Raw genomic sequence first — 27982 nt, forward strand, 5'->3', positions numbered from 1 at the left:
GAAGTTTGTTGCCTTGAAATTTTGAGTTCACCCAACTTTTCTTTTTTTGCAGTGTAGTCTTTCACAGTCTGTCTAAAATCTCAGTGTGAGACTAGGCCGGGACTAAAAACTGTGAGCAGGTGTGAGCTGATAGTTTTCCAGGAGTCTTTTCCAAATCTTTTCAAAGTCTTCTGGTGTATAGGTAGCATAATTTTGACTACTTCCATTAACCATTTCACTAATCATTTTAAATTGATCACTATTTTCATGTTAAATCTCGACCTGAAAAGTAACTAAAGCTGGACGCTAACTGTAGTGTAGTAAAAAGTACAATATCTGCCTATAAAATGGAGTAGAAATATAATATTACATGAATGGAGATACTCAAGTAAAGTACAAGTACCTCAAAATTGTACTTAAGTCTTGAGTTTAAGACCTGCCAAGAGTCATTGGGTTTGGTGCATCCATTTTGAATTAAAAAAATATTTAACATTTCTCTCACAATCAACTTTCATCCAAGATAGTCCAACATGGCATTCCTTACATAAAGAAACCACACACTAGTTTTTTGTTTTTTTCAAATTTTATTTTATTTTTAAGGAAGACTCTTCGTTATGTGTAATCGCACTGCTAAAACCATGTCTCTCAAATATAAAAAAAATAAAGTTCAAACAATGGAGACAATATGATTTGTTTGATTTTGGAAATACATGAAAAAACAAAAAAATAAATAATTTTCCAAACAACAAAACAGAACGCTAGATCTGCAGCAAAGCAGCTGTAGCATCTTTGTTATATGTACAAACGCAAACTGCACAATGCATCTTCAGCTAAACACACTGAGCAGAACTCTCGACAACACACAGTTGTCCAAGTGAACACACAGAGGATTATTACAAATAAATGAGAAAAAACATATTGGTGGAGGAAAAACCCACCCATCATGGACATGAGCACGTGTTCCTGCTGTGACCACCAGCTCTTTGTTCCTATCATGTTTGTAATTACATGTAAATCTCAGGCGCCAACAACTATGCTCATTTAATATCTAGAAAATAAGAAAATCACCAAATATTAACATAAATAAAGCAATATAAATTCACTATAGTAATATACATTTTACAAGTGATAGTTGTATTAAGTGACAGTTTGGTTTTCAGAGGAATTTGACTGTTGACTTACCCTAGACAAGGTTATAATAGTTCTGGATTTTTCATTAGTTTTAGTTTTAATTTCATAGATTTTTTGTTTTCAAATTCACTTAGTTTTATTTAGTTATTAGAGTGTGTTTGCTATTTTTAATTGGGTTTTTTTTGGGGGGGAAAATGCTTAGTTTTTGTTTAGTTTTAGTTTTTTGTAATGTGGTATTTATTGTCACAATAAATGTTGCCTTTATTTCCTTTGTCTGATCCATCTAAGCCCCAATAAGTTTATTAAGTCATTAAACCAGATAGATGAAATAGATTTGATCTCAACCAAAAAGGTTTAAGTATGAAAAAAGTTGACAAAGATAAAAACGAAGGACATTTTCTCTATAATTTTAGTTAGTTTTGTAACCACAAAATACAGTTTAAGTTAGTTATCGTTTTTTTTTTAAACTCTTGTTTTTATTTCTATTTCAGTTCATGAAAATGTTTTTTCAGTTCTATTTTTCGTTAGTTTCCGTTAACTATAATAACCTTGACCCTAGAAAGAAGAGATACTCTGTATAGCTTTTAATTAGTGGATGTCAATGGCAAACGTCACAATTCAACAAACCAGAGACATAAAACTCCGGGTCAAGTATTCCTCAAAAACAAAACCATCCCTTTCAAACCTGTGGAAGAGCACTGAAAGTACAAAGTCTTGCTGTTGTATTGTATTGAATGTGATTATGTGTTGCAACATGCATATGAATAACATGGTGGAAGCAGAAAAATGTACAAACTAAAACTGTCTAAGTCATGCGAGCAGTGTTGGCGGTTACCAGTGGTTAAAACGTGTTGCCATGTTCAAGAGCGACTCAGTTGATTATAAAGCTACATATGAGTTTTTTCTGAATTTTTATGTCTCTCCTTCAACATGGTGACTTGTAGTTGGTAATCAATGGCAACCTCTTCCAAAAACATACATTTTTGAAATGTCTCTCCAAAGTTAAACACTATGGGCCTTAAATGTCTTGAAGCAGCTACAGTCATGGAAACAATTATTAGACCACCTTTTTCTTCAATTTCTTGTTAATTTTAATGCCTGGTACAACTAAAGGAACATTTGTTTGGATAAATATGATGATAACAACAAAAATAGCTCACAAGAGTTAAATTTTAAGAGCCGATATCGAGACATTTCCCAGGGTTTTCTTGAAAATAACCAAAATAATTATCAAGAAAACCATGGAAAATGTCTAGATATCAGCTCTTAAATTAAAATCTTGAGAGCTATTTTCGGTTGTTATCATTATATTTGTATTTTGTACCATTAGTCGTACCAGGCATTAAAATGAACAAGAAATTGAAGAAAACAATATATCTACAATACCAATATATACCATATCTAATATTTTTTTCCATGACTGTATGTTGAGTATTAATTGGAGAAAAACTTCTACAGTTCAGAGTTTGTTTGCAGCATTTTTGGAAAATAAAACTTAATTTATGGTCTTTTCTTGTGAGAGCTATCAATGGCCAAAACCACAGCAGGAACACGTCAGATCAGATTTCAGGGTGGGTTTTTCCAGTCAGCATTTGGTTAAGCACATGTAAAAATTAAACATAAAGCACAAGTCCAGTATTTCTAGTTAGCCAGTGTAAAAGGCACATTATCATGGCATAACAGGGCAAAACAGTAGATGGGGAACAGGGTCAGAGGTCAAGTTACTACCCATAAAAAGTATAAACTTCAAGACATTTTTCTGAAGCTGTAGAACCTGACAACCTGGCAAAACTAAATAATTTAATTTATTCAACCTATTGACTAGTTTGACTAAATTTTTCACATTAAGTTACTGCACTGTGATCAGGTAGGTGTGAGTGGATGGAAAAACAACTGCATTGAGGTTTAGGCAGACTGAAATCAAAGTCAATCTACATTAAAACTGGATTCAAATCCTATATGCTCATCCGTGCCACATGTCTATACAGCGTTTTTACCTACTGCATCAATGTAGCTTTATGCCTTTCTTCTTTTCCTGCAGTCCCTCAAAAGTGACTTCATTTGCAGCTCTTGTCGCAACTACAAGGATTTGATATTCTATGAATTAAATGCAAAAACATTTTGTCTCATGCCTCAGACTGAAACTGTTCGGCCTAAATGCTGCACTCGCAGTAATTAGCAGAGGATTCTTCTGTTCCGTTACTAAATACACAAAATCAGACAATTACTTCATATATTGATGAATCAAAGTTTTAGATCAGTATTGGTAATGAACAGTAGTATCTGCACAGAATGAGCTCAGGCCCTCAAAATGACTTTCACTAACTTAGTGAAATTGATTGAAAGAGGGATCTACATTACAGGGGTATCTGGCAGGGGAAATAAAACATGTATCTCTGTACTGTCAGGTAATAATCAATGCACATGGTGTGTAGGATTTTGTGGCATCTAGCGGTGAATTTGCAGATTGCAATCAGCTGAATACCCCTCTAGCCCCTCCCTTTCCAAGCATTTAGTAGAACCTACAGTGGCCTTCAGGTGATGTTTAACGCCAAAGGCCCCCTCTAGAGGTAGTATTTGGTTTGTCCTTTCTGGGCTACTGTAGAAACACTGGAGTGCAACATGGCCGGTAGCCTCTAGATGGAAATAGAGTTGGGTTGATTTCCAGTTTGACAAAGTGGTGTACAAGCCGAATCCAACTGGATTATACTTGGGTTGGCTTGGCTGAAGAGGTCTATTAACTGTCACCAAAGTCCATTTTAGGCCCATTTTAGCATTTCTCATTCTTATTACAGCATCCCCGATCAATTAAATACGTTCTCTGGTATTACGTTAAAAGACATGGACTCAGTTTCTGCTTATTTTTATTGGTAATTGGCAAACAAGCTTAGAGGTGCAAGACTGCCACCAAGTGGACTGGAGGTGCTACATTTATTGCCTCTCTCAGTCTCATTATGTTCCACTTTGGAGCAGCTGCTGAGTCAAGTGCAACAGCCAGTGGTAAAATGTGGTATATCAGATTTGTCTGGTGTTTGGTTTTACATTTTTACACCAGCCCAACTCTAATTGGTAAACCTATATTTGGGAAACTCCTGTGCAACTCTCACAAAGATGGTTGTCAGACCTTAAATGGTTAGGGTCAGTAAGGTCATCGCGCAGAAAATCTCATAAGGGTTTTGCCAATTTTGGGCTACCATCTAGCCATCTACCATGTGGGACTCCGTGGAAGAGGAACTGTTCCCTGTATATATATGATGGACTCAGTCTAAGCTAAGGAAAACAAGATTCTTAGTTTCAGGTGATAACGCACGGATGAAAACATAGCTATTAATATTATATTCAATGTCTGCAAATAGAGCCCTCTAAATCCTACACACAGCTCCTTTAACGATCTGCGACCTAAAAATAAATAATCTATGTCAGTGATGACTGACGGGAAAGTGAGAGCGCTCACTTGCATCAAATTTCATCATGAAGGAATTCCAAATACACAGCCTCAATATTTTCACATATTTATGGAAACAGCATGGAGAGCTTGAGCCTCTATGTGGGTGTTTCCAGCAGCATTTGTTAACAGAAACACTTATTTCCTACTGATTAGTGAATGCCATAAAATATGGCCGAACAACATTGATACAAAGCTTTGTTTCCAGGAGCGTAGCTGAGTTAGGTACCACTATCATTGTTTTGGGAAAAAACTACTGAGCACTTTAATATCCTGATGGATATCATTACTTGCTGGCAGCTTTCCTCACCTGAAGCTGCAATACATTACTGTATGAACTTAAACAGGAACCTGCACTCCCTATTATGCATCTTTTAATCTGTTAAAATGAAGAATTTGTGTGAGACCTGAGTGGTGAACAGGTCATTTTTCCCTTTTCAGTTTTTGATTTGTTACCAGCGAGGGCCAAGAGGCTCAGTATGCTCAATATTTCAGCAGACAAAAAAAAAAAAAAAAGTATAAAAATATGAGTTTGTATAATAACAACATATTTCCCCTAGCTCGTAAACCATCTCAAAACATCCGAAACATCATGTCATGACACCCAGAAATAACATTCTTTCTAAGCTGTTTGCCAGCTCTGTACAGCACCAGCATAGAACAGATGCATGATTAAGAATAAGGGGTAGATACTTTTTTTAATTTAAACGTTCCTTTTCAGAAGTTATGAATCCCTAAATCAGCCTCTAACATTCTCCAGTAGCTTGTTTTTTTTTTTTCTATTACGCTCAGTGGTATGCACCTATCAGGCAGCAGCATTTTGAGCAACACCAACCTCCTCCAATCACATTGCAAGGATTGCAGCAGAATGGGCGGGGTCTAAATGACATGAAGTGACAGGTGAGGAGGCGGGGGAGAGAAACAACCAACCAACCAGATCCCTTGTGTTTGGTGTCGTCGTTGTGGCCGACGGTTATTAATTTAGCACCAGCAAGAAGAGAAACAGGGTCTCTGATGGGGGTCTGCAGGGGCTAAGCAAATGGAATGTAACCAATGGAGCTGCAATAAAAAACAAAAATAAAGAAACTAGTGCAAAGGCTCGTAGCTCCGGTAGCTTTAATGTGATGTGAGCAGTTTCTGCAGAGTGTCAGTTTTTTTCATCTGCATGTGTTTTAGCAAAGTGTGTTTGTTTTAATGTGTGTGTGTCGGCTGGGAGGTATTACTTAAACAATAAAACTCAGGTAATGTCAGTTGTGTGTTAAGGCAGATATTAGTGCATTCGGGTTCACTTTAAATTTGATCAGCATTTTGTATTGTTCTGAGACTTTTTACTAGAGCCCGACCGATATTAGAATAACGAGGCCAATACGGATCTTAGATGGGAAAAATTAACAGAAATTGTAGACAATACAGTGATTTTTTGAGCTTGAATGGAAGTTAACATTTCTATGAGGATTTTGCACCGACTTTGCACCGATATGACTGCAATGGTAGTCAGAAGACTGCTTTCTTAACATTAGCTTAATTAAAGAATATTAGACATTATTATACATTATACATACAATGTATTACACTGTCAACCTATTCTAGATATGATGACTGAGAAGATAGAAAACAAATAAATAAAAATAAATAAAGAACACTATTTCGAAATTGCCCCCGAGCATGGTTTACTGCATTATATGTTCTGTAAAAAGGTTTTAATATCGTCGCATATGGGACAACATATACTCAATAGAACCCAATATATCGGTCCGGCTCTACTAGTCGCATTTTTAAAATAGTACAGTTTGTTTTGACATCCCTTAAATTAAATTGCGGTTCAATATTCTCAATCTGTTAAATTTTGGAGCTGACTGACACATTTGAAATAATTCTGCTTTTATGTCAATTCCCATGAAAAGACCAAAAACCAAAATGTATTTTATATTGTGCATTTAAAGCCTAATATGGCAAATTCCGCTGATTATTTAAATATGGTAGACAAAATGCTCTTTTGTGATCGAGTTTCACACATTTTCTGTGCTGAACTAATTTATAACTATAGAGTAAAGTACTTGCTCCGGTTAGACGCCTCCCGTCCGACATGTTGGAACAATAAAACAAACTTCGAATTGTGCTGTTTTTGTTTTTTTTTCTATGTAACTGACACTCTTGCTGGAGAAACGGTGTGCATTTATGTCTATGTGTGTTTGTATGAGTCTTCTGTTTACAAAGAAGGCCTTAAGTTTCTTCACAGGTAGCATTGCTTCAGGAAGGGCACCAGTGTGTGTGTGTGTGTGTGTGTGTGTGTGTGTGTGTGTGTGTGTGTGTGTGTGTGTGTGTTCCTATGAGAGCGTCTGGTTGGCGAAGAAGGCCTTGGTTTCTCCACAGATGGGGTTGGTGCACAGTGGGCAGCGCAGGGTCAGCTGGCGGGAACAGGGCTTGTTGGATTTCAGGTGGGACTGGACCAGGTCTGCCAGAGCCTGGACACAATGAACAGCACACATTCAATACTGAGACAGATTAAGATAGAGACAATCCTTTCTTCAGCCCTGTGAACATCTGGTTAACACATAAGACAAAGAGTTAAATTATTGCCTTGAAAACAGTTCCTTAATCGTGCATTATTTCTAATGGCCAGCAGGGGGTGACTCCACTGGTTGCAAAAAAGTCAAATTGTATAGAAGTAAATAAGCTTACTTCTCCCTTAATTTGTTATATTTATTTATATATAACATTTCATGTCAATTGCTAGTCTTCTTCAATAGTGTTTTTCGTCAATCACCGTTTTTCAGCTCTCCTAAATTGAAGTCAGCTATTTATTTTTTCCTGATAAGCAAATTTTCTCTGAAGCTTGTTTTGTTGCTAGCAAAGATAAGCATCCCAATTCATATCACAGTTAATATGAATTAGAAAGGAACCTTACCAACCAAGCTAGATAGCACTAGCATTAGCTGGTGACGTAGGGCTGGTTATCTGTGTAACCTCCCCAACTCCTCCCCCTTGTCCAAATATGGTCACTTCTGGCTTTGCAAACCGATGGCTAATGTCAGTAATGTCACTTATCATTATCTTGCAACAAGGCAAAACAAAAAACCCAATGCGAGTACTCGATATGTTGAACAAGCACTATCATACTCAAGGACACAAGTACCCGTACTAATACCCATCCACTGTTGGGAAATGTTCCAAAATGTTGGAAATGTACATTATACTGAATTTACTGTGAGCTAGTTAGAGTGCAGGTAAAGCCACCAACAAACAGTTTTTTTTATCTGACCGTCCTGTATTTGCATTTTGTGATTTATACATGATGAAAACTTTGAGTATGTGCTTCTACTTGGGGTTTTGGCTTTTTAAACACATTTTGGGTTTCTTTAATTCGAGAGTAACTGCGTAGCAGTTAAAGAGAAATAGTGTCTAAATGAGGAGTGGCATACATTAGGTGAGATGATAGTACGGGATAGCGATGTGAGCAAGGATTTATCAAAACATAAACCCCTGACATCAGCCAGGCTCTGCAGTAAAAATTCTGATGAATGTATTTTTCTTTATTTTCCAGCAGCTGCTGCTTGCAGACGGCAGCAGACTGATGCAGCTCACTGAGAAACTAAAACCACACCAAGGAAACCATCCTTCAGTAACTACCAACTAATCATCCTCTGGATATTGATTTACACACACACACACACACACACACACACACACACACACACACAAACACACACTCTCTCTCTCAGACTTGGCGAGGGGTCTCTAAGCGCGGCGGGTTTGACCAGCCAGCCAGCCGGGCGGTTCAGTTCTACTGTAGTCAGCTCTAAAGGTTTCCATTGATCTGCCCCCTTCCTTTAATAAACCCTGCACACACACACACCTACACACACACATATACACACACACACACACATACATACACATACACACAACTGGAGGAGTTGACTGTTGTGAGAAAGGTTGCAGGGCTGAGGATGGGAGGCGGGGCAGGAAAGGAAAGAAGGATGGAAGTAAGAAAGGAGACGAGGGAGAGAAGGAGGAAAGGAAGGAAGGAATCCATTTATTGAACATCTCCTTCCTGGAGTTCACTTTCTTCACAGAATCTTCTGCTGCTGTCTCCTTTTCTATTATTAGAGCCCTGCCTGCCTTCCTGCACTCTTCCCTCATTTTTTAAATTTATATTTACGCCTTCTTTCAATCCTACATGTATTTCTCATTATTTGCATTTCCTTTTCGTTTCCTTTTTCATCCTTTACCCAACTTGTTTTTATATTTTCCCTCTCTAAGCTGAAAGTCTGATCTTGTGTTTAAAACACAGACACGCCCCTTCATTGAAACTTAAACCTGCTCCATTTAAAATAAAAAAATGTGTTAAATTTAAAGTATTTAATAGTTACCAACTTTATCATTTTTGCAGTTTAGTGTGTGTGTGTGTGTGTGTGTGTGTGTGTGTGTGTGTGTGAGTGTGTGTGTGTGTGACATACCTTCATAAAAAGAGGGTTCCCGTTTAACGACTCTGCTCTCTTGATGTTCTCCACGCCACACTAAAGACAGAAATGAATCTTTAGATTACCAACCAAACATGCCTTGCACCTCTATCCAACTTTAAAAAGTAAGAACATGTTTGAAAATTGAGGACGATTGTGAACGCTCCAATCGTTCTCTGGTGCGGATCAGAATAACCGGTCCCAGACTACTTTGCAGAGAGGGTCTCGGTCCGTTTCAAAATGGACCCTAGTGCGGTTCGATTGCATGAAATCCAACCCAATTAAAGGAAATTAACCAAAACGCAGTGGATTGTGGGCTACCTGCACAGATAGATGTACACAGATAATGTTATAAAGATGACATTTGTGTCCTTCAGTTTCACTCTGTAGGCTACCACTGAGCTAAAGCTAATTTGTCAGTGCAGAAATATCAACATATTGATCAAAATAGCAGATCGTAGTAGGAGCATCAAGGCTCTCCTCTGATTCTACAGTGTCTGATCGCAGCACATCGTCTGTGGAAATAATGGATCAACACATTGTTGATGTCCCGGAGCCTCAACAGGAGCCTTGTTTATTTCTGTGTTTACATTCGTCACCGCAAACTTTCAAACCAATAAGAAATAATAGTGTGGGTAGATTTCCAGCCCCACACCTTCCTACACGCCCCGCTTCAAATCTTTTTTTTTTTTCTTAATTTGGTCCGCTTACATTTCTGCACTGTGAAAGCAAACCAGACTAAATACAAAACCAACCAAATGTATCAATCTCACTCTGATTCGTACGAACCAAATGGACTTGGGTTGTGAAAGCGACCTAAGAGAGGACTTGATAGGACAGTGAGGACTTGTTTGGAGACTGAAAGCATTTTGGAAATGTCAGGACATATTGTGTGTGTGTGTGTGTGTGTGTGTGTGTGTGTGTGTGTGTGTGTGGGGTGGTAGGTTGAGGGGGTGTAGATAAAGGCTTGTAAATTAATTATGAATCATGTCAGGGATCTCACAAGCGTAGAAGTACTTTTGTGTGTGTCTTTGTGGCACCAGTCACATTGATTGGTGGTCACATCACTGGTGCCTTTACAGACACACACTCACACACACACACACACACACACACACACACACACACACACACACACACACACACACACACACACACACACACACACACACACACACACACACACACACACACACACACACACACACACACACACACACAGCAGCTGATACATATGACACACACACATTTCAGCTAACTCTAACTCTATAACCAAACTGGAACAGTGAATGTAAAAGAGTTTGAAAAAGAGTTTTCCACTTCCTCACCTCCTCTCCCAGCACCTGTCCATACTCTATGTCCAGCTCGTGTAACGTCTCTATGTGGTCGGAGGTGAAGGCAATGGGCACCAGCAGGATGTTTTTCTTCCCTCGCTCACACAGGCCTTTGATCACGTCGTCCGTCTGGGGGCCGAGCCACTGCATGGGCCCCACCTGAAGGGCCAAACACAAGACAGGACAACGGTTTGATTCCACTGAGGTGGAGATTTACAGGATTCATGTTTGTGCATCAAATCAAGATGTTCCATTTTGGTTCAAAGATAGTTCCATAATGAAAGTTGTGCCATCTTAATGACCTTCCTGGTAGGGCTGGGCGATATATCGATATAAAAGATATATCTATATTTTTTAAAATGTGATATGGAATTAGACCACATCACATAAATTGATATAGTTCGATTTTTTTTCTTTCTTTATATATAAATGCTGCCCTTACTAGGCTTTGTCATATTTAGTTCTTTTGTAATGTTCATTATGTATTTCTCATTTAAATATATTTATTCCAGAAAAAGATCAACTAAAGAAAAAAATCACTAAATCAATACACAAACACTGTTGATTTCTTTCTGATTTTGGTTCAGTAAATTTCTGCTATCAGGCATCCCACTCCATTTCTTGGCAAGACCCTCCTTGTTCAGGTAACAACTACACTGGTATACATTTCTAAAAACATGTTCCTCTGTCTCCTCCTAGTGCTACTATAACATTTGCAAAAGTCCATTGATCCTGAACGAAAACAACCAATCAGAGCAGAGGAGTCTAAAAAAATGCAGCAGTCAATCGTCAGTGAGCTGAGGTGACTCATGAGCTGCAGTCAAACGAGGCAGCAATGACCACATATGAACCAAGATTTTTTTTCTGCAGCTTTAAAAGAGTTACACTATTATCAAAACGTGACAACAGCCTGCCAGGACTTCCTGTAAATGGTCCACAAGTTCAAATCATCCAAAAGGTTAGCTCAGTTATTAGGGCTGGGCGATATGGACCAAAACTCATATCCCGATACATTTAGGCTGAATATCAATATATGATATATATCCCGATATTTTTATCGCAAAGTGAGAGTAAATTTTCATCAAATCAAAGCCAAATATGACATGTCACAAGTAGTTTTATTGAAACCGTTTATTTAAGTAAACATAAATACTGTATACCAACAGGAGTACCTCATTTTTAATCAAAGCTCCATAAAGTGCACATTTCAATTAAAATAATATCTTAAATAACAATAGGATCACAAGGATCACACTGCAAATTTGAACTATATCAATATATGCAATATGATCTAATTCCATATCACATTTACAAAGATATCGATATATCTTTTATATTGATATATCGCCCAGCCCTATCAGTTTTTTCAAAATTTTGATTCTGATCAAACTGAAAAGTCTGGACCAAAAGAGGCACGTGGTCCTCTTTCTGTTTCCAGGCATTCTTAGAAGTCACTAAGCCAACCCACGCGAAATGTATGCCCCCTCAAAAGAAATTGAAACATGCTATTATAACAATATTCTTTATGTATTTTGAACCAACACGTCTGATTGATTTTCAGCTGAACAGGTAGATAGCAACATATCCTACTGCTCTTCTATTGTGGACAGCTGATTGGCTGTGAGAACAATTCACAATGTATGAATTATGATCCACAGTGACCTGAGGAGCTGAGAGGTTTCTGCTCTGAGGAGCTGCAGTATTAGATGGACGAGTAGCTCCATCTTGTGGCCAACCAGAGAACTTAAACATTCTACACTGAGTTGATCCAGACAAACAGAACCATGTGCCAGGTTAACAATGAAGAATTAATACTCTGTATACACTGACATTTCACACAGTGTGTCTTTTGTATTCGTTTTGTTGAAGACGTACATGTGTGTGTGTGTGTGTGTGTGTTCTTGTACTTCCTACATAGTGAGGACCGGAACACGTTTTTAACCAACAGAGTGAGGACATCTTTGCAAAGTGAGGACATTTCGGCCGCTCCTCACTTCTTTGAAGGCTTTTTTGAGAGTCATGACTTTGTTTTAGGGTTAAGGTTAGTATTAGGCTTGTGTTAGGGTTAGGGTAAGCATTTAGTTGTGAAGGTGAAGTAGGGCTGGGCGAAATATAGATATATTGATATATTTTTAAATGTGATATGGAATTAGACCATATCACATATATCAATATAGTTCATATTGTTTTTCTTTCTTTATATATAAATGCTGCCCTTACTAGGGTTTGTCATATTTAGTTCTTTTGTAATGTTTGTTAGTCTTTTCTCATATAAATATATTTATTTCAGAAAAAGATGGGCCTATTTTATTTCATAGGCTATTTTTATTTAAGATATTTTTTATTTAAATGCGCACTTCACGGAGCATTGATTTAAAAAGAAAAAGGTTATCCTGGTGTTATACTGTATTAATGTTGACTTAAATACATGGTTTCAATAAAACTACTTGTGACATGTCATATTTGACTTTGCCTGAACATTTGCTCTCACATTACGATGAAAATATCAGGATATATATCGTATATCGATATTCAGCCTAAATATATCGGGATATGACTTTTGGTCCATATCACCCAGCCCTATGGTGAAGGTTTGGTTAAGGTTAGGGTAAGGAGCTAGGGAATTCACTATTCCAATGAGGGCCCCCACAAAGATAGAAGTACAAGAATGTGTGTGTGTGTGTGTGTGTGTGTGTGTGTGTGTGTACTCACCCTGGACTGCCACACTAATCTATAAGGGTTACAGTGTCCCATTCTCTCCATGACTCTCTGAACTGTGGCTCCCACTTCCTGAGGATACGGGTCGCCTCTGTTTACAACCTGCACACGGAAAACAAGTAGTACTGTCAGTGGTAATACTAGTACTTATAATAATATATGTGCCAGTAATAGTTTGGCAAGTACAACAAAGAATAGAAGTAGCAGCAGCGGTAGTAGAGTAGTATGCGGTTTCATATGCTTCTTTTTTTAAATAGTATTAATTTAAGTTTTAAGTATTTTTCCTGTTTAAAAAGAAAATTCTGTCCATGTAACCTCTGTTTTATAAAATATCTCTGTCGGCACTAGAATCCCAAAAAAATTACACACTTATCTCTTTTTTTCTCTTTAAAACATTATTTAAAACCTATTTATTCTCCTTGGCGTTCAGTCCCAGCTAGGCAAGAATCCTTGGCTTTTTTATTTTTTTCTCTTTTATTTTCTTTTTTAATTCTAACTCTGTTTTTAGATTGAGTTTTTATTGCTATTTTATTGTTTTACTGTTTTTAGTATTTTAGTGTTTTCATTGTTTTTTAAACAACTGAGGTTGTTTTTAAATGTGCTCTATAAATAAACTTTGACTTAACATCCAAACAGATACACAGGAATCATTTGAAAAATATTTAGAAGGTGTTTAAAAAACTAAACAGAAATTGCAGTTTTAATGCCCTTAAACACTGCATGTGGAAAAGAAGCCTAAATGTAGAGGAAAAGAAAATGTGTTTTCAAAAATATCTGTATATGCGAGGACAGGGGTTTAAAGTAAAGTTAAACCTGCAATTTTCAACAGAGAGGAAACAAAAAACATGGTTCTGGTGTAAAAAAAAAAAACAATCAAGTTTGTTCACAGTAATGGAAAGAAAAGGAGCTCCAAACAAACAGGCAGTAAGAATAGCAGCATCATTCTTAGCTGCTCCCAGCTCAACATTTGGGAAATCCGCAACTATTTTTTGGCCTTGGGTTGCCATCAGTGACAGAAAACAGCAACACTTGCACCACAAGATCAATACTTTTTTAATATTTGTTGCATTAGTGATATCTAAACACTGCTGTTACAGCCGGAACAAGCACCAGACGACAGTGAGGCCATAGTGTGAGAGAGAGTGCTAATTGATTCAGCTGACAAAAAGAGGCAGATAGCCTGAACGAAAAACAAAAAGAATACTTGTTAAGTTTTGGGAGGCGAGAAAATTAGCCGGCAAAGCCTGAAACAAAACAGATCTGAAGTGACACACTAAGTTCACTAGTTCAAGGTAGCACACTATCATACTTAACACTCACTGTAATACACATTGTATTCGTTTGTCAGATTTATATTATTAAGCTGAAGTATAACTGCACAGTATCTTAATTATTTAAAATATAAGGACACTGAAAAAAGGCAACCATTTTTTCAGTTACAGCAACAAAAGTTGGTGGCAACTTTTGAAAGTTAGTGTTGAGCCCTGTGATATAAGAAGTAATAGTAATCATATTGCAAGTAGTAATGTTAAAACTAGAGCCGGGACTCGATTAAAAAAATGAATCTAATTAATTAGAGGCTTTGTAATTAATTAATCTAAATTAATCACATTTTAAATCGCATATAAATATTTGACCTGAGAACAGTGAGAAGTAATTTTTTTCACATGGATTTTTAGTTAACCATTGAATAATGACTGAATACATAAGCTAAAGCAACAAAAATATTGTTTATTTTGGTTCAAGTCCAACAGACCAGTGCAATTTTTGCCATTAAGTGTAGCAATAGCATATTTAGAAATATAGGACATTTCAGAAATGCAGGTAGCCTATAGGTAGGTAGACCTTCTGTAAACTAGAATACTTTGGTTTTTTAAGTAAAACACAATCCACGCTAGCTACCACACTAGCTGCTAGCTGCTACCACACTAGCTGCTAGCTGCTACCACACTAGCTGCTAGCTGCTACATGTTTTGCATTGAGGTGATACTTGAGGCAAAAATAAGTGCGATTAAAATGCGTACATTTTTTTAATTCGTTAATTTTTGTGTGATTAATTAATCTTAATTAACACGTTAATGCCGGCACTAGTTAAAACTAATTTATTTTTTATTTCATTTAACCTTTATTTTTCCAGGAAGTCCCTTGAGATTGCAATCTCTTTTTCGAGGGAGACCTGGCCAAGATTGGTTGCCAGTTACAGATTAAAATGACAGTGACAAAACATGGACACATATCGCAAAAACAGCAGAAAAGAAAAAAAAGCAATACACACATTATACATACAGAAAGGTACTGAATCCAACTCAGGTAAAACAAGTGCAATTTTCAGGAAAATTGACCATTTGAATTGCTTTAAATTTTCCCAGGGACACTAGGTTTGTAAAAAGTAACACAGTTTGCAGATTATTCCAAGACCAATAGAGGTATTATTAGTCATATTTGCAGCCGCATCAAATTAGAGTGCAGTACAGGAAAGTGCCTCAGCCAGCCCAGAAAAAGAAGGTGAAGACTGAACAAAGACCAGAGATTAGACTGGACCAGGACACACAATCTACAAGTCTCGATGAAGACCTGCAGAGACTAGTGCTAGTGGAACTGCACATAGTTGCATTAGTTGAATGTGAATCAATAAGACTGTTAGAATCAGTCAGTATCAGAATCAGCAGGCAGTATTATTATTATTATTTTCAGAAGTAGTTCATGGTACTTACGGCCATAGGGAGCGAGTGTGCAGAGAACAGAATGACAACGTCGTCTCTCTTGTCTTCTGGAAACTTCAGCAGCTCGTTACTGACGTGTTGTGCAAAACACTACACACACACACACACACACACACACACACACACACACACACACACACACACACACACACACACACACACACACACACACACACACACACACACACACACACACACACACACACACACACACACACACACACACACACACACACACACACACACACACACACACACACACACACACACACACACAGAGAGACGCACACAAACACACAGATTGAACATTGTTAGATTTTCCATGTTATTAAAAACTATGATTTTTCTCAACTGATTACAATAAAAAAGTTTGACTGATAACTGCTTACCACCATGATAGCTACATGCTGAGATCTAAAAATACAGTCCTGCTTGTTAGTTGCCATGATTACCAAGCATGGCCACTTTCAGCTCATTAGTTGCTACGACAACTCCTTGCCCTCGTCAATTAATTTTCCAATATTAGTCGGGTTTGTTCTCACTGAGAGGAGGGGAGGCCTGAAGGGCATTTGGTCTTCACAGTGTTAAGGTGTGTGTGTGTGTGTGTGTGTCTAACCTCCACCAGCAGAGGGTGTGTGGGCCAACGGTCGATCACACTCCAACGCATTTTTGGCCTGTCGACTCTGTTGCTGTAGTAACGGTAGATGGCGTTCAGACTGCTGCCTGTAGACACGACAACAAACAAACAAACAAACAAATGAATGGATATTATAAAGATGTTTCTAGCTGGAAACTGAAACTGATTGCTAAGCTGCTGAAATCTGCTGTTTCCTTTCCAAAGACCAGAAAGAGAAGTGAAGCAGATATTTGTCATCTGTCTTTTGGACTCATATGTTGCTGTGGTGTTTGCACAACACATAGACATTTTCAACTTCATTTTGCTTTCTGTATCGATTCGACCTCCAAGTTTCTCTGTGTGTATTCAGACCTTGGGAGCGACAGCTGCAAATTGTACACAGCACAAGGTTTCCCTATTTCATGTCAGTAAAAGGTCTGAGGTTCCCTTTTGTCAAACACAGGGGACTTTGAAGACTTTGCTTTTAATTAAAACATTTGATGTTTTTGGTGCTGTAGCATTGTGTCAGATGTGGAGATATTCAACCCTCCTCACCTGGGGCCACATGTATCAAAGACTGTGCAGCTTTCATACTGAAAGGTGGCGTACTCCCAAAACTAGAAAAGTATCTCCGCAAATTTACTCACGGCAGGTTCTGCACACATTTCCTTGATACATGCCAATCAACGCCAAACTGAGCACAATAATAATAACAATAATAATAATAATACATTTAATTTGTATTTCTAGACACCCAAAGATGCTTAACAGGCAACAGACATATACATAAACATAGATACGATAAACTTTAGATGGAGAAGCGCGAACCAACAGTGCCAGCGTTCTCTCATATCCGAAAACAAAGATAAAGCATAATATGAGGAGAGAAGCAACATAAGCACATACCGCATTTCCTCAAATAGTAGCCGGGGCTTCTATTAATAAAAAATCAGTTTGGCTATTATTTGAAGGAGGCTTTTATTAAAAAAAGAAAATCAGAGCAGCTCTGACCGGCACTTTTTAGAGTGTTTTACACAGAGCATTGTAGCCAGTTACCGGATGTCAGCCATATTGGAAGTACTCGGATGTAAACAAACAATGAACAGCACGCTGAATGTTCATTTTAAGCAGGATTTAAAATGTCTTAACTACTAAAAAGCCCAGAAGAACGTGCATAAACGGCTCGACTTTACAGAGAATGACTATGACAGCGGGAGAAACAACCATATTTACCTACAGTACTAACTCGTGTGGCCAAACTTCAAAATACAGGTGTTGTGTGGAAATCTGTTACCCGTCAAATGATGTTTCCTGAATGGTGTTCTCTGTAGCATCACCTCCGCGGTTGGAGTTAGGATTTAAATTTAAGGTTAGGCCTTGTAGAGAGAACTGTTTGGGGTTAAGGTAAACTTGGGCTCATGTTAACAACTTAAAGGAGGACTGGTTGGGGTCACTAAGGTGATCTGAGAAGTCGCTAAATTTAGCAACAAAGTCGCTAAGTTGGGAACACTGCTTCGCTGGCTTTTACTAATGGTGCGTGTTGTTGTCGTGTAGAGTACTACGTCACATCCTGCTTAGCGATCTATCCAATCAGTAACCAGGCTGTTTTCAGGATAAAGACCCTGTTCTTCTACAGGGACTAAAAAAGTCCAGACAAAAGCCGGCTCCAGACTGCTCGTATTCAAATTAGGGGCGTTTCGGCGAGTGAGACCTGCCTCATTCCGGGTATTGCCCTGTAGTGGAAACAGCCCTAAAGTCTCATTCTCATGGATGAACAATTTGATCACCTGGGAATACGACTATAAACTCTAAACCTTCTTGTGCTCATTTTTCTACTGCTACGTTTTTTTTTAATGAATGTAGCTAAGTAATTAGTTATGATGAGATCCCACCCCTTTTTTTTTTAGGTGGGATTAAAGACTGAGGGACTGAGGGTTAAGGAGCGCAACACTGGATCTGGTTCAGACATGGATTGTGGATTTGGACAGGCCTTTCACACTCACAGACAGAATGAGGGAGTGGGTGTATTTTCAGAGGGTCACAGGGTGGATACCACTCTGGGTGTGGTGACACAAACGGCCATCAGTCTTATCTTTTATTTTAGAATTTTCTATGCCTTTAATAAATTCAATATCTGTTAATTCTGGAAAGGTTTATTAAAAGTTGTATTACTTCTGACCAGAGTTGGTGCACAAATTGAGCATTGTTGCTGCTGTTAAGCAGCAAGATAATTTATATGTGTTTTTATCTCTTTATGTAAATTATTGTGTGATTCTGTGTCACCTGTGGTGGAGCAGCTGTACTGAGGGTACTGTGTGAAGGCCACAGCTCTCTCCACTCCATCTTTCTCCATCTCCTCGATGGCTTCCTCCGTCAGTGGGTGAACATACCGGAAACCGATGTAGAACTTGTGAGGAGCTGAAGGAAGAGAAACTCAGTCAATATCTACCAACAAGACAACAAGAAACTGTTCGAGTTCAACTGGAACAACCCCTGAAATATCTGGATAAGCACATGAATACAGTCAGAGACTTAAGGGACATTTTTATGGACATAATAAGATGTTATGAAGCTTGTTCTCCTCTTCTGAATCTAGTTAGCATACCACTAGTTTGTGTTGTTATCAGTGAGCTGAGTGCAGGCGTGTAGAGACACTCCTTCACTGTGTCACTATCTTCACCACACACATGCACACATTTGCTGCTAACCAGCAATCAGGCATTCCCTGATGATAAGTACCTTATCTACACCAGTCTAAAGCTTACACTAAAAGAGACTTATACCCCTCTTCGGCCAAGGCAGTTCGATGGCCAGTTCAGAGCCGGTGCCTAATTTCTAACCAGTTCTTCGCGTTGCGGTGCCAAAGAACCAGCTCTCGGCCAAGAAAACTGGTTCCAGAGTGGCACCAACTCTTTGCTGGTCTTGAACCACGAACAGCTTAAGTCAGGGGCTGGGGGCGGGATGATTTTGACCAACAAGACCAACTAAAACTTTGTGAGCGCCATTATTAAATACACAGAACTTGACTTTGGGCGGATATGGCTCCGTTGGTAGTGTGGTCGCATACTGATCGGTTGGTTGGCGGTTCGATCCCTGACCATAGCAGCCTACATGTCGAAGTATCCTTGAGCAAGATTCTACATCCCAAATTGCTTCCGATGCTGAGTTCATCGGTGTATGAATGAATTCCCAATGGTGGCAGGTGGCACCGTTTAGGGTAGTCTCTGCCACCAGTATGAATGTGTGAGTGAAAGGGTGAATGAGTGCAGTCTGTAGTGTAAAGCGCTTTGAGTGGTCGCAAAGCGACTAGAAAAGCGTTATATAAGTGCAGGTCCATTTACCATTTACTATGGACACAAAGTCAAAGCAGTGGTCTCCTAGCATACAATGTACTCTACCATTGTGGTTATGCTTGAAGTTGGTGCTAGTGTTTCTGGGAAAGTGGAGCTATATACAGACATATACTGTGATATAATGACGTGGCTGTCAAGTCTGTGGAAAAGCAAACAGGTTCTAAGAAGGTTCGCAAGTTGAACCAACTCCTACCAGCGCCAGCCCAGCACTAGAACTAGGATCATGTTGGTCAAAAAGAGGTATGAGATGCTTCCCTCCTCCTACAATCATTGAGTCTTAATGCAGCAGTGTCTCTAAGACCGTCTCACCTGTCTCAGGACTTATCTCATCCAGCAGCTTCACCATGCCCTCTCCCTGCATAGAGGTCCAGTGTTTGATGGGCGAGCCCCCTCCGATCTTACTGTACTGCTCTTGGATTTTCGGCGTGCGTCGCTTTGCGATGAACGGGCCGAGTTTACTGCAGAACAAAGGACAGATTGAAGAGTTACGACCACAACACTCACGGAATATAGTAGAATGTTGACCTTAGAGATTTTAACACAGAAGCTTGCAGTGTTTCCTCTAGGATTTTTTCAGCAGCGGTGGCAGAGGATTATTTGTCCTCTGGATGGTGTGCGTGTGTAAATATCAATCAGCAATTTACAAAGTATAAAAAATGACACTCGACTACAAAGCCCTTACCGTAACGCTTAAATACAAGCACCGGGAAGTGGAGGCTACTAAATAAATATAGCAGAAACCCTGCTTTACAAACACAAACACCCAAAGTAAAAAGGAAAATCTACCTGTGTCTTCACTTAAAAAGAGAAACTGCATTAATTCCCAAAGTTTAAATCAAAACCAAATATTTATTTTATATATATTAGATTTTTTTAAACTGAGCAAAATTTGTTCTGGCACATGGATGAGGAGAAAAACTTCAGCTGGGGTCCTATTACTTTGGACACTGATTGAACTGCTCATAAGTCACATGTGCTCGAAAATCATAACCTGTGATGTTGGATAAGAAGATAGATATTAGATAGATATTGCTTCATTTTCAGGAGTCACGAGCCAAAAAGGCTGGGAGGACAGCTTTTCAACGATAAATGTTCTTCAGAATACATGCCCAATGTTTTTTTTCTTCCCAGCGGCAACAAGAATCACTTTCCTGGTTCACTGTCACTTATTATGAAACAGGCTTGTTATGAAACGGACAAAAAGACACACAGACGAGCACCATGGCTCAACAACCTTCCCCATTTGTTCTCTTTAGTGTGTGTGTAGGTCAACTTTAAAAAAAAAAATTTTTAGGATGCTTCACCATTAACAATAGAGAGTATGTGTGTGCGTGCGTGCAGATGCACACGGTGCTTTCCTGCCAGACTGCATCTGCAATGTTATTTTTAGCTGGAAAAACAGCTCGTGCATGTCCCAGGCCACAGTGTGAATTCCCAAACAAACACCAACTAAATGCATTTGTTTATTCACTGAGAGAGATATCAACCAGGCAGCAAACCAGGTCAAATAATTGATTAAATAAAGGATTGATAAAAGTGTTTTAAAATGCTGCTTCAACACTGACTGGGAATAAAAGGACTGCTACTGTGTGTGTGTGTGTGTGTGTGTGTGTGTGTGTGTGTGTGTACATGGTACATACTTCTGTACAGGAAGTTTCATCAGGTCCGTGTCCATGAAGAGCCGCAGCAGGAAGTCGTGGACGTCTTCTAGTTTCTCAGGTCCTCCCATGTTCAGCATCAGGATGCCGGTCTTAGGTTTCCTGCAGACACAAGACATTGATAATCATTCTGCCATATCTAATGGCTTGACTTCCCAAAAAAAACACATTGAGCTTTTAATATTGAGATTATTTATCATGGTTAATGAATGACTCTTTCTACAAGGAAATCTAATATATTGATTTTCATATTCTCTAATGTAGATTATTGATTGCTAAAGCAATTTTTCTGATACATAACACAATTCATTCATATTCTACAAATATCTGAATGATAATAAATTCTGGTGTCTGGGTTGGGCTTTCAACCAGTTCAATTAAGTCATGTTTTAAACAACTTAACACTCTAAATGTGGAACTACTGAATGCACCTAAAGCTAGCTGGTCCTGTCTGCTTGTTACACTAATGTTAGCTAGAGCAACTAGCATTAGCTTGTTGCATCAGACTGAGATGCTAACGTCAACTCAAGCACTCTCCTGTCCTGTCAGCCTGTTGGAGCTGTCAGAAATGGAGCAAAGGTTAGCTATTTGAATTAAGTTGGGATACTAATAATATCTATCTGCTTGTGCATAGCGCTACAGGACATGCTTCTACATGTTTACAATAGGCGCACACACAGCTACGTAGTTGGATTTAGGCTGAAAAAATACTTGGTTAGGTTTTGGCACAAAAACTACTTTGTTAGGTTTAGGAGAAGATGGTACTTCAAAATCAAAATAAGTATGTTATACTAGGGCTGGGCAATATATCGATATAAAAAGATTTATCGATATATTTTTAAATGTGATATGGAATTAGACCATATCGGATATATAGATATAGTTTTTTAAAAAAGATTTCTTTATATATAAATGCTGCCCTTACTAGGGTTTGTCATATTTAGTTCTTTTGTAATGTTCTTTATTCTTATCTCATATAAATACATTTATTTCAGAAAAAGATTGGCCTATTTTATTTAAGATATTTTTTCATTTAAATGTGCACTTTATGGAGCTTTGATTTGAAATAAAGGTACTCCTGTTGTTATACAGTATTTATGTTTACTTAAATAAAAGGTTTCAATAAAACTACTTGTGACATGTCATGTCATGTTTGGCTTTGACTTTGACTGAACATTGGCTCTCACTTTGCTATAAAAATATCGGAATATATATCTTATATCGATATTCAGCCTAAATATATCGGGATATGACTTTTGGTCCATATCGCCCAGCCCTATGTTATACCAGAAGTTATCTAGGGGTCATGTCTTGTAGTAGGGTGTGCTCATCAAGTTGCCTGTAAGACTGCAGTTGGACCCTTATTAATACTAATGTCAATTCAATCACCCAGTGTTAGCTTGTGAAATTACCATTAGCTCTAGTAGCAACTGTTCGTTTTGTTAAATTTTATTTTAATTTCTTCAGGGTCTCTGCAGGTTTCAGTCAAATTACAAGTCAAATCTAAGACTTTAAAAAAAAATTTAAAACTATAATAAATACTATTCAAGACCCTTATCATATCCATACTGGCAGAAAAGTATGGATATGAAAAGACATAAAGGAAAATCGGAGGCCCAGAATATGATTTTATTCATAGCCCTTTATGCATTTGCTTTAATAAAAGTACCATTTATACATTTCTAAGACCTTTCAAAACTGTATTTAAGACATTTTATGACATTTTAAGAGAATTTTAGACATTATAAGGCTGTAAATTCAAATTATTGGATTTTTAAGACTGTGGAAATCCTGTTCGTGGAAGGAAAAGCTGCAGAGTAATGAACAAAATGACCAGCTGTGTGCCTGTTTCATTTATTTTAACAGTATTTCAGCAGGTTTCTTGATGCCCAACTGTGAAAGAGAGCAATAAAATAGCATAATGCCAAGACAGCAGAGCAGAGAACAACAGAAGTACCAAGTTAGATTGAAAGCAATCCTTAGGCCTACAAATAAGGGCTGAATAAGAAGCAGATTTTAAAAGTTAATACCGGTACTTAATGAAAAAGTTAACAACATTTATATGAAAACTGGAAAGCTGTCTTGTGAGATTACTGTTAGGTTACAGCAGCTATTTAGTACAACTTGTGAAATTAAGTGCACTAAAGCATGCTATTCCTCTCAGTCTATGAAGCTAATGTTAGCCCAAGCACCTAATGTTAGCTTGTCATATCAGACTTAGAAACTAGCATTACTTTAAGTAGCTAATGTTGGCTTGTTGTGTCAGCTTGTGAGGCCAACTTCACAGTTAATAATAGTCAGTATGTCCGGATGGACCCTGCAATGCTTTTAAACTGTGCATTAAATCACCACTATAACCATAATCTTTGCTAGATTTACTTTATACAGACGCACAGCTCTGACTTCTGATACACTTTCTGAGCCCTGAATACCCCTGAAGAATCTTCTGTCTTTTTCATAATTATTGTTTGGCTGTCGTTTTCAAAAGGACAGATAAAAGCCAAAAAAGCCTTGAGACAGTGATGAGAAGATGGTGTGACAAGCTGCTAATTCTTTTTTCCATGCCTGGCTTTGAGGCCCTCCAACATGTGGGTGTTTGTAAATTTCACTTTAAAGATAAATAAATGTGTATCAATGGTTCTGTAGTCAAAACGATTCTACTCATATTATTCATTTAGTACTACTTAATATTCCCTACATTTTCAAACACTGCCAACCAACTACCTTATCAGTGTACACACAATAAAGCTGGCAAAGGTCACATGCTACAAAAACAAAGTCTGTGCAACAGGGAAATAACCTAGCTCCACCACCATGACCTATTGTGTTTGTGCCCCATGTTTTTCAGTCATTACTCTAAAGCTTCCTCTTTTGTTAAACTGTAAAACTTACTCTTAAACTGGCCATTCAATTGCTTTCATCTCAAACTCTCAAACCAACAGTTCAACTGCTTTCATCTGATCAAACCAACAATTCAACTGCTTTCATCTCAAACTCTCAAACCAACAGTTCAACTGCTTTCATCTCAAACTCTCAAACCAACAGTTCAACTGCTTTCATCTCTAATTCTCAAACCAACAGTTCAACTGCTTTCATCTCAAACTCTCAAACCAACAGTTCAACTGCTTTCATCTCTAACTCTCAAACCAACAGTTCAACTGCTTTCATCTCTAACTCTCAAACCAACAGTTCAACTGCTTACATTTCTTAATCTCAAACTGGTGGGTAAACTGCTTTCATCTCTAACTCTCAAACCAACACTTCAACTGATTTTATCTGTTCAAACCAACAGTTCAACTGCTTTCATTTCTTACTCTCAAACTTGTGATTCAACTGCTTTCATCTGTTAAAACCAACAGTTCAACTGCTTTCATCTGTTCAAACCAACAGTTCAAATGCTTTCATCTGCTCAAACCAACAGTTCAACTGCTTTCATCTCTAACTCTCAAACCAACAGTTCAACTGCTTTCATCTCTAACTCTCAAACCAACACTTCAACTGCTTACATCTCTAACTCTCAAACCGACACAACTGCTTTCATCTGTTCAAACTGAGAGCTCAAATGATTTCATTTCTTACTCTAAAGCTGACAGTTCAACTGCTTTCATCTCTAACTCTCAAACCAACAGTTCAACTGCTTTCATCCCTAAGGCCTAGTATGTACATGGGCATTCCCCTCCTATGTTCTCCCAAAGGGAAAAATGAAATCCCATACACACAAACAGTTTTTTCTTTTTTAAATCATGGTTCAAATGAACATGACCGTAACCTTAATGCCATGTTGGCCAATCTCAAAAAGAAGATATTGGCCTACCAAATGCCTGAAAAAAGCATATTACCACAGGGCTACCTGGTTAATGATGTATTCTGGGACACTCTTAGAAGAAACATCCACAGGGCACCTTGGAGTTGCTGTAAGAACCAACTGGAGCCAACACATCAAACAAAGGCCAGGCCACTGTCCACCACAGATGCTTAACAATGGCTCAATGATAGCACGACAGATCACAGATGGCTGACGACAAACTGTTCTCTTGTTGTGACAAGGGTCCCCTGAAGCTGCACTAGCTGTTGTAGTAATGCTACAGTGTGTGTGTGTGTGTTTGTCACCTGTTCTCCTGTGTTTCTAGACTTGCTGTCTGGGCTAAAGCAGCAGCCGTGGAGCGTCTCCTCACACTCAGACTGACGCTGCTCCTGGCAACTAAAGCAGAAATTGGAAGAAATCAGGTTATGTACTCATCGGTCACTCAAAAACATTATTTTATCTGGGTGAGTAAATATTACTCTGCATGCATGTTGTTTTCCACCACCTTACATTCATACACATCTTGCCTCCAAAACCTTTACCAGTGTAGAACCAAACTGGCTTTCACCATTAGCAACGTAGTGATTATTATCATCTCAATAAGCATCAAAATATGCTTAAAACTCTTAAAAATGGAACTAAAACATGCATCAAAACAGAAGATGTATTTCTTGTAATATTAAAAAAATTTACTTGATTTCAACTGTAACTATGGGCCCAAAGTAATATTACAGTTTGAGTAAAAACTGTGGTAAAGTGTGATCAGTTAAAAAAAAGTTGGCTGAGATGACAACAGCCAGGCATATGATATATATAATGATATATAATAATAATGTTATTTATTGCAATCTAAAATAATGTAAAGTATATCTGATGTTATTTCAACTCTCAAATTTCTCATTAAATTTTTCAATTTTAATGTGAAGAGACAGCTAAATATTAAATGCTTGTTTTTCTTTTGTTTGGGACACAGCACTGTGATAGTTACTGCTCCCATAATGTAGATGACGTGTGAATCACTTAATAAAGAAGTTCAGCCTGATACATTTGGTGTCTTTGTCTGTAAACATGGGATTAGAATAAATGGTGGTAATAAGTAGGGCTGGGCGATATGGACCAAAAGTCATATCCCGATATATTTAGGCTGAATATCGAAATACGATATATATCCCGATATTTTAATCGCAAAGTGAGAGCAAATGTTCAGTCAAAGTCAAAGCCAAATATGACATGTCACAAGTAGTTTTATTTAAACCGTTTATTTAAGTTAACATAAATACTGTATAACAACAGGAGTTCCTTTTTTTTTAACTCAAAGCTCCATAAAGTACACATTTAAATGAAAAATATCTTAAATAAAAATAGCCTTTGAAATAAAATAGGGCAACATTTTTCTGAAATAAATATATTTATATGAGAAAAGAATAACGAACATTACAAAAGAACTAAATATGGCAAACCCTAGTAAGGGCAGCATTTATATAGCAGCTTGCCTGGATATAACTGAAGTATATCGATAAATGCAACATGGTCTGATTCCATATCACATTTAAAAATATATCGATATATTGTTTAAATCGATATATCACCCAGCCCTAGTAATAAATAATGTGTTTATGTGTCTGACTCCATAATGACCTCTTACATGACCCTAAATACATTTTAATCATTTACACAACTGTTAAGAACATCACATGTGAACAAAGACGTGTTAGAAACTGCAGGGGACGAATAAACCAATAATCCCTGCTTCATGTATACAGATTATAAAAGTCTGTTAACTATATCTACTAACAGGATTCAGTCAGCTGTACTTTCATAACCAGAGCTGCAGTTCCCTGAAGCGCCACCAGGAGGCCTACTGTGATTATGCAAGTTCACAACGTTGGAATTGTGTAACTCCATATAATTGTTTACTCACTCGCCGTTAAAACACGGGACGCCAACGACTACGCGCAGTATATACGGGTCCTTTGACTGAATCTAAATGCAGCACAAGTACGGGATAAGTCCATTATGTAACATTAACATTAAACTGTAACCTACGGTAATGTTCGGGTGCGTCAAACCAACGGGAGTTAGCGACTAGACAGCTCCGGAAACGCTGCAATTTGTCTATCAAATAAAAGCACGTAAACGGTCTCATTTCGGTAAATACTGAGATTTCGCAGTGCCAAAGTGGCAAGCATTGAGAAGGGACACAATACGGAATTTATTTAAGAACGAACAAACTCATGCTGATGCGGTAAAAGGCAGTAAAACAAAGAATTGCGCGTTTATGTTACGCTGATTACATTATTGTGAAAGTCCAGACAGGAAGTTGTTCGTCCATATCCTCACGAGCTTAACGACCGTTTACGAAATGATGATGCCAATGTCAGCGTGCTGTTGAGTTTACATTAACGTTGCAATACACCAAACAACGCTTCTTCACTCGAAACTACATTTAAATTGCACAAAAGAAGCAGAGTAACACAGTTTACTATGCGGCATTACATTCCGAGATAAATCATGAAACTTAGAAGGTTTAAAACACAGCTTTGACTAGGCTAACTGAGCTCACAGTTACACTCACAGTGCATCAAGCGACCGGCGCTTCCCAGGACTGCCATCATGGTCATTTGCTGTTTTCACTGCCGAATAAAGTCTCCGTTCACTCTGTAATGAAGGCTGGATACTTATGCCCTCAGCGGCTGCTTACACGAGTATCCCCCTCCACTGAGTGCCTCCCTGGCCACACCGATGTGTCTGTCAGTC

The 27982-nt window shown here is 38.1% G+C and overlaps 1 protein-coding gene across 1 annotated transcript; it reads right to left on the bottom strand.

Annotated features, from left to right (window-relative positions):
• Positions 1–1053: 1053 nt before the first annotated feature.
• On the bottom strand, positions 1054–27974 carry fech (ferrochelatase). The gene is made up of 11 exons (XM_059357925.1): positions 27801–27974; positions 25531–25621; positions 21403–21522; positions 20072–20220; positions 18693–18827; positions 16410–16516; positions 15785–15883; positions 13065–13172; positions 10347–10511; positions 9016–9075; positions 1054–7020 (listed from the first exon to the last, which is right to left on the bottom strand). The coding sequence occupies exons 1-11, from the start codon at positions 27844–27846 to the stop codon at positions 6883–6885; spliced, it is 1218 nt and encodes a 405-aa protein (XP_059213908.1). The 5' UTR covers positions 27847–27974; the 3' UTR covers positions 1054–6882.
• Between the last annotated feature and the right edge of the window lie 8 nt (positions 27975–27982).

The sequence above is a fragment of the Centropristis striata genome, chromosome 19, assembly GCF_030273125.1.
Source record: "Centropristis striata isolate RG_2023a ecotype Rhode Island chromosome 19, C.striata_1.0, whole genome shotgun sequence".
In the NCBI taxonomy this organism is placed as follows: Eukaryota; Metazoa; Chordata; class Actinopteri; order Perciformes; family Serranidae; genus Centropristis; species Centropristis striata.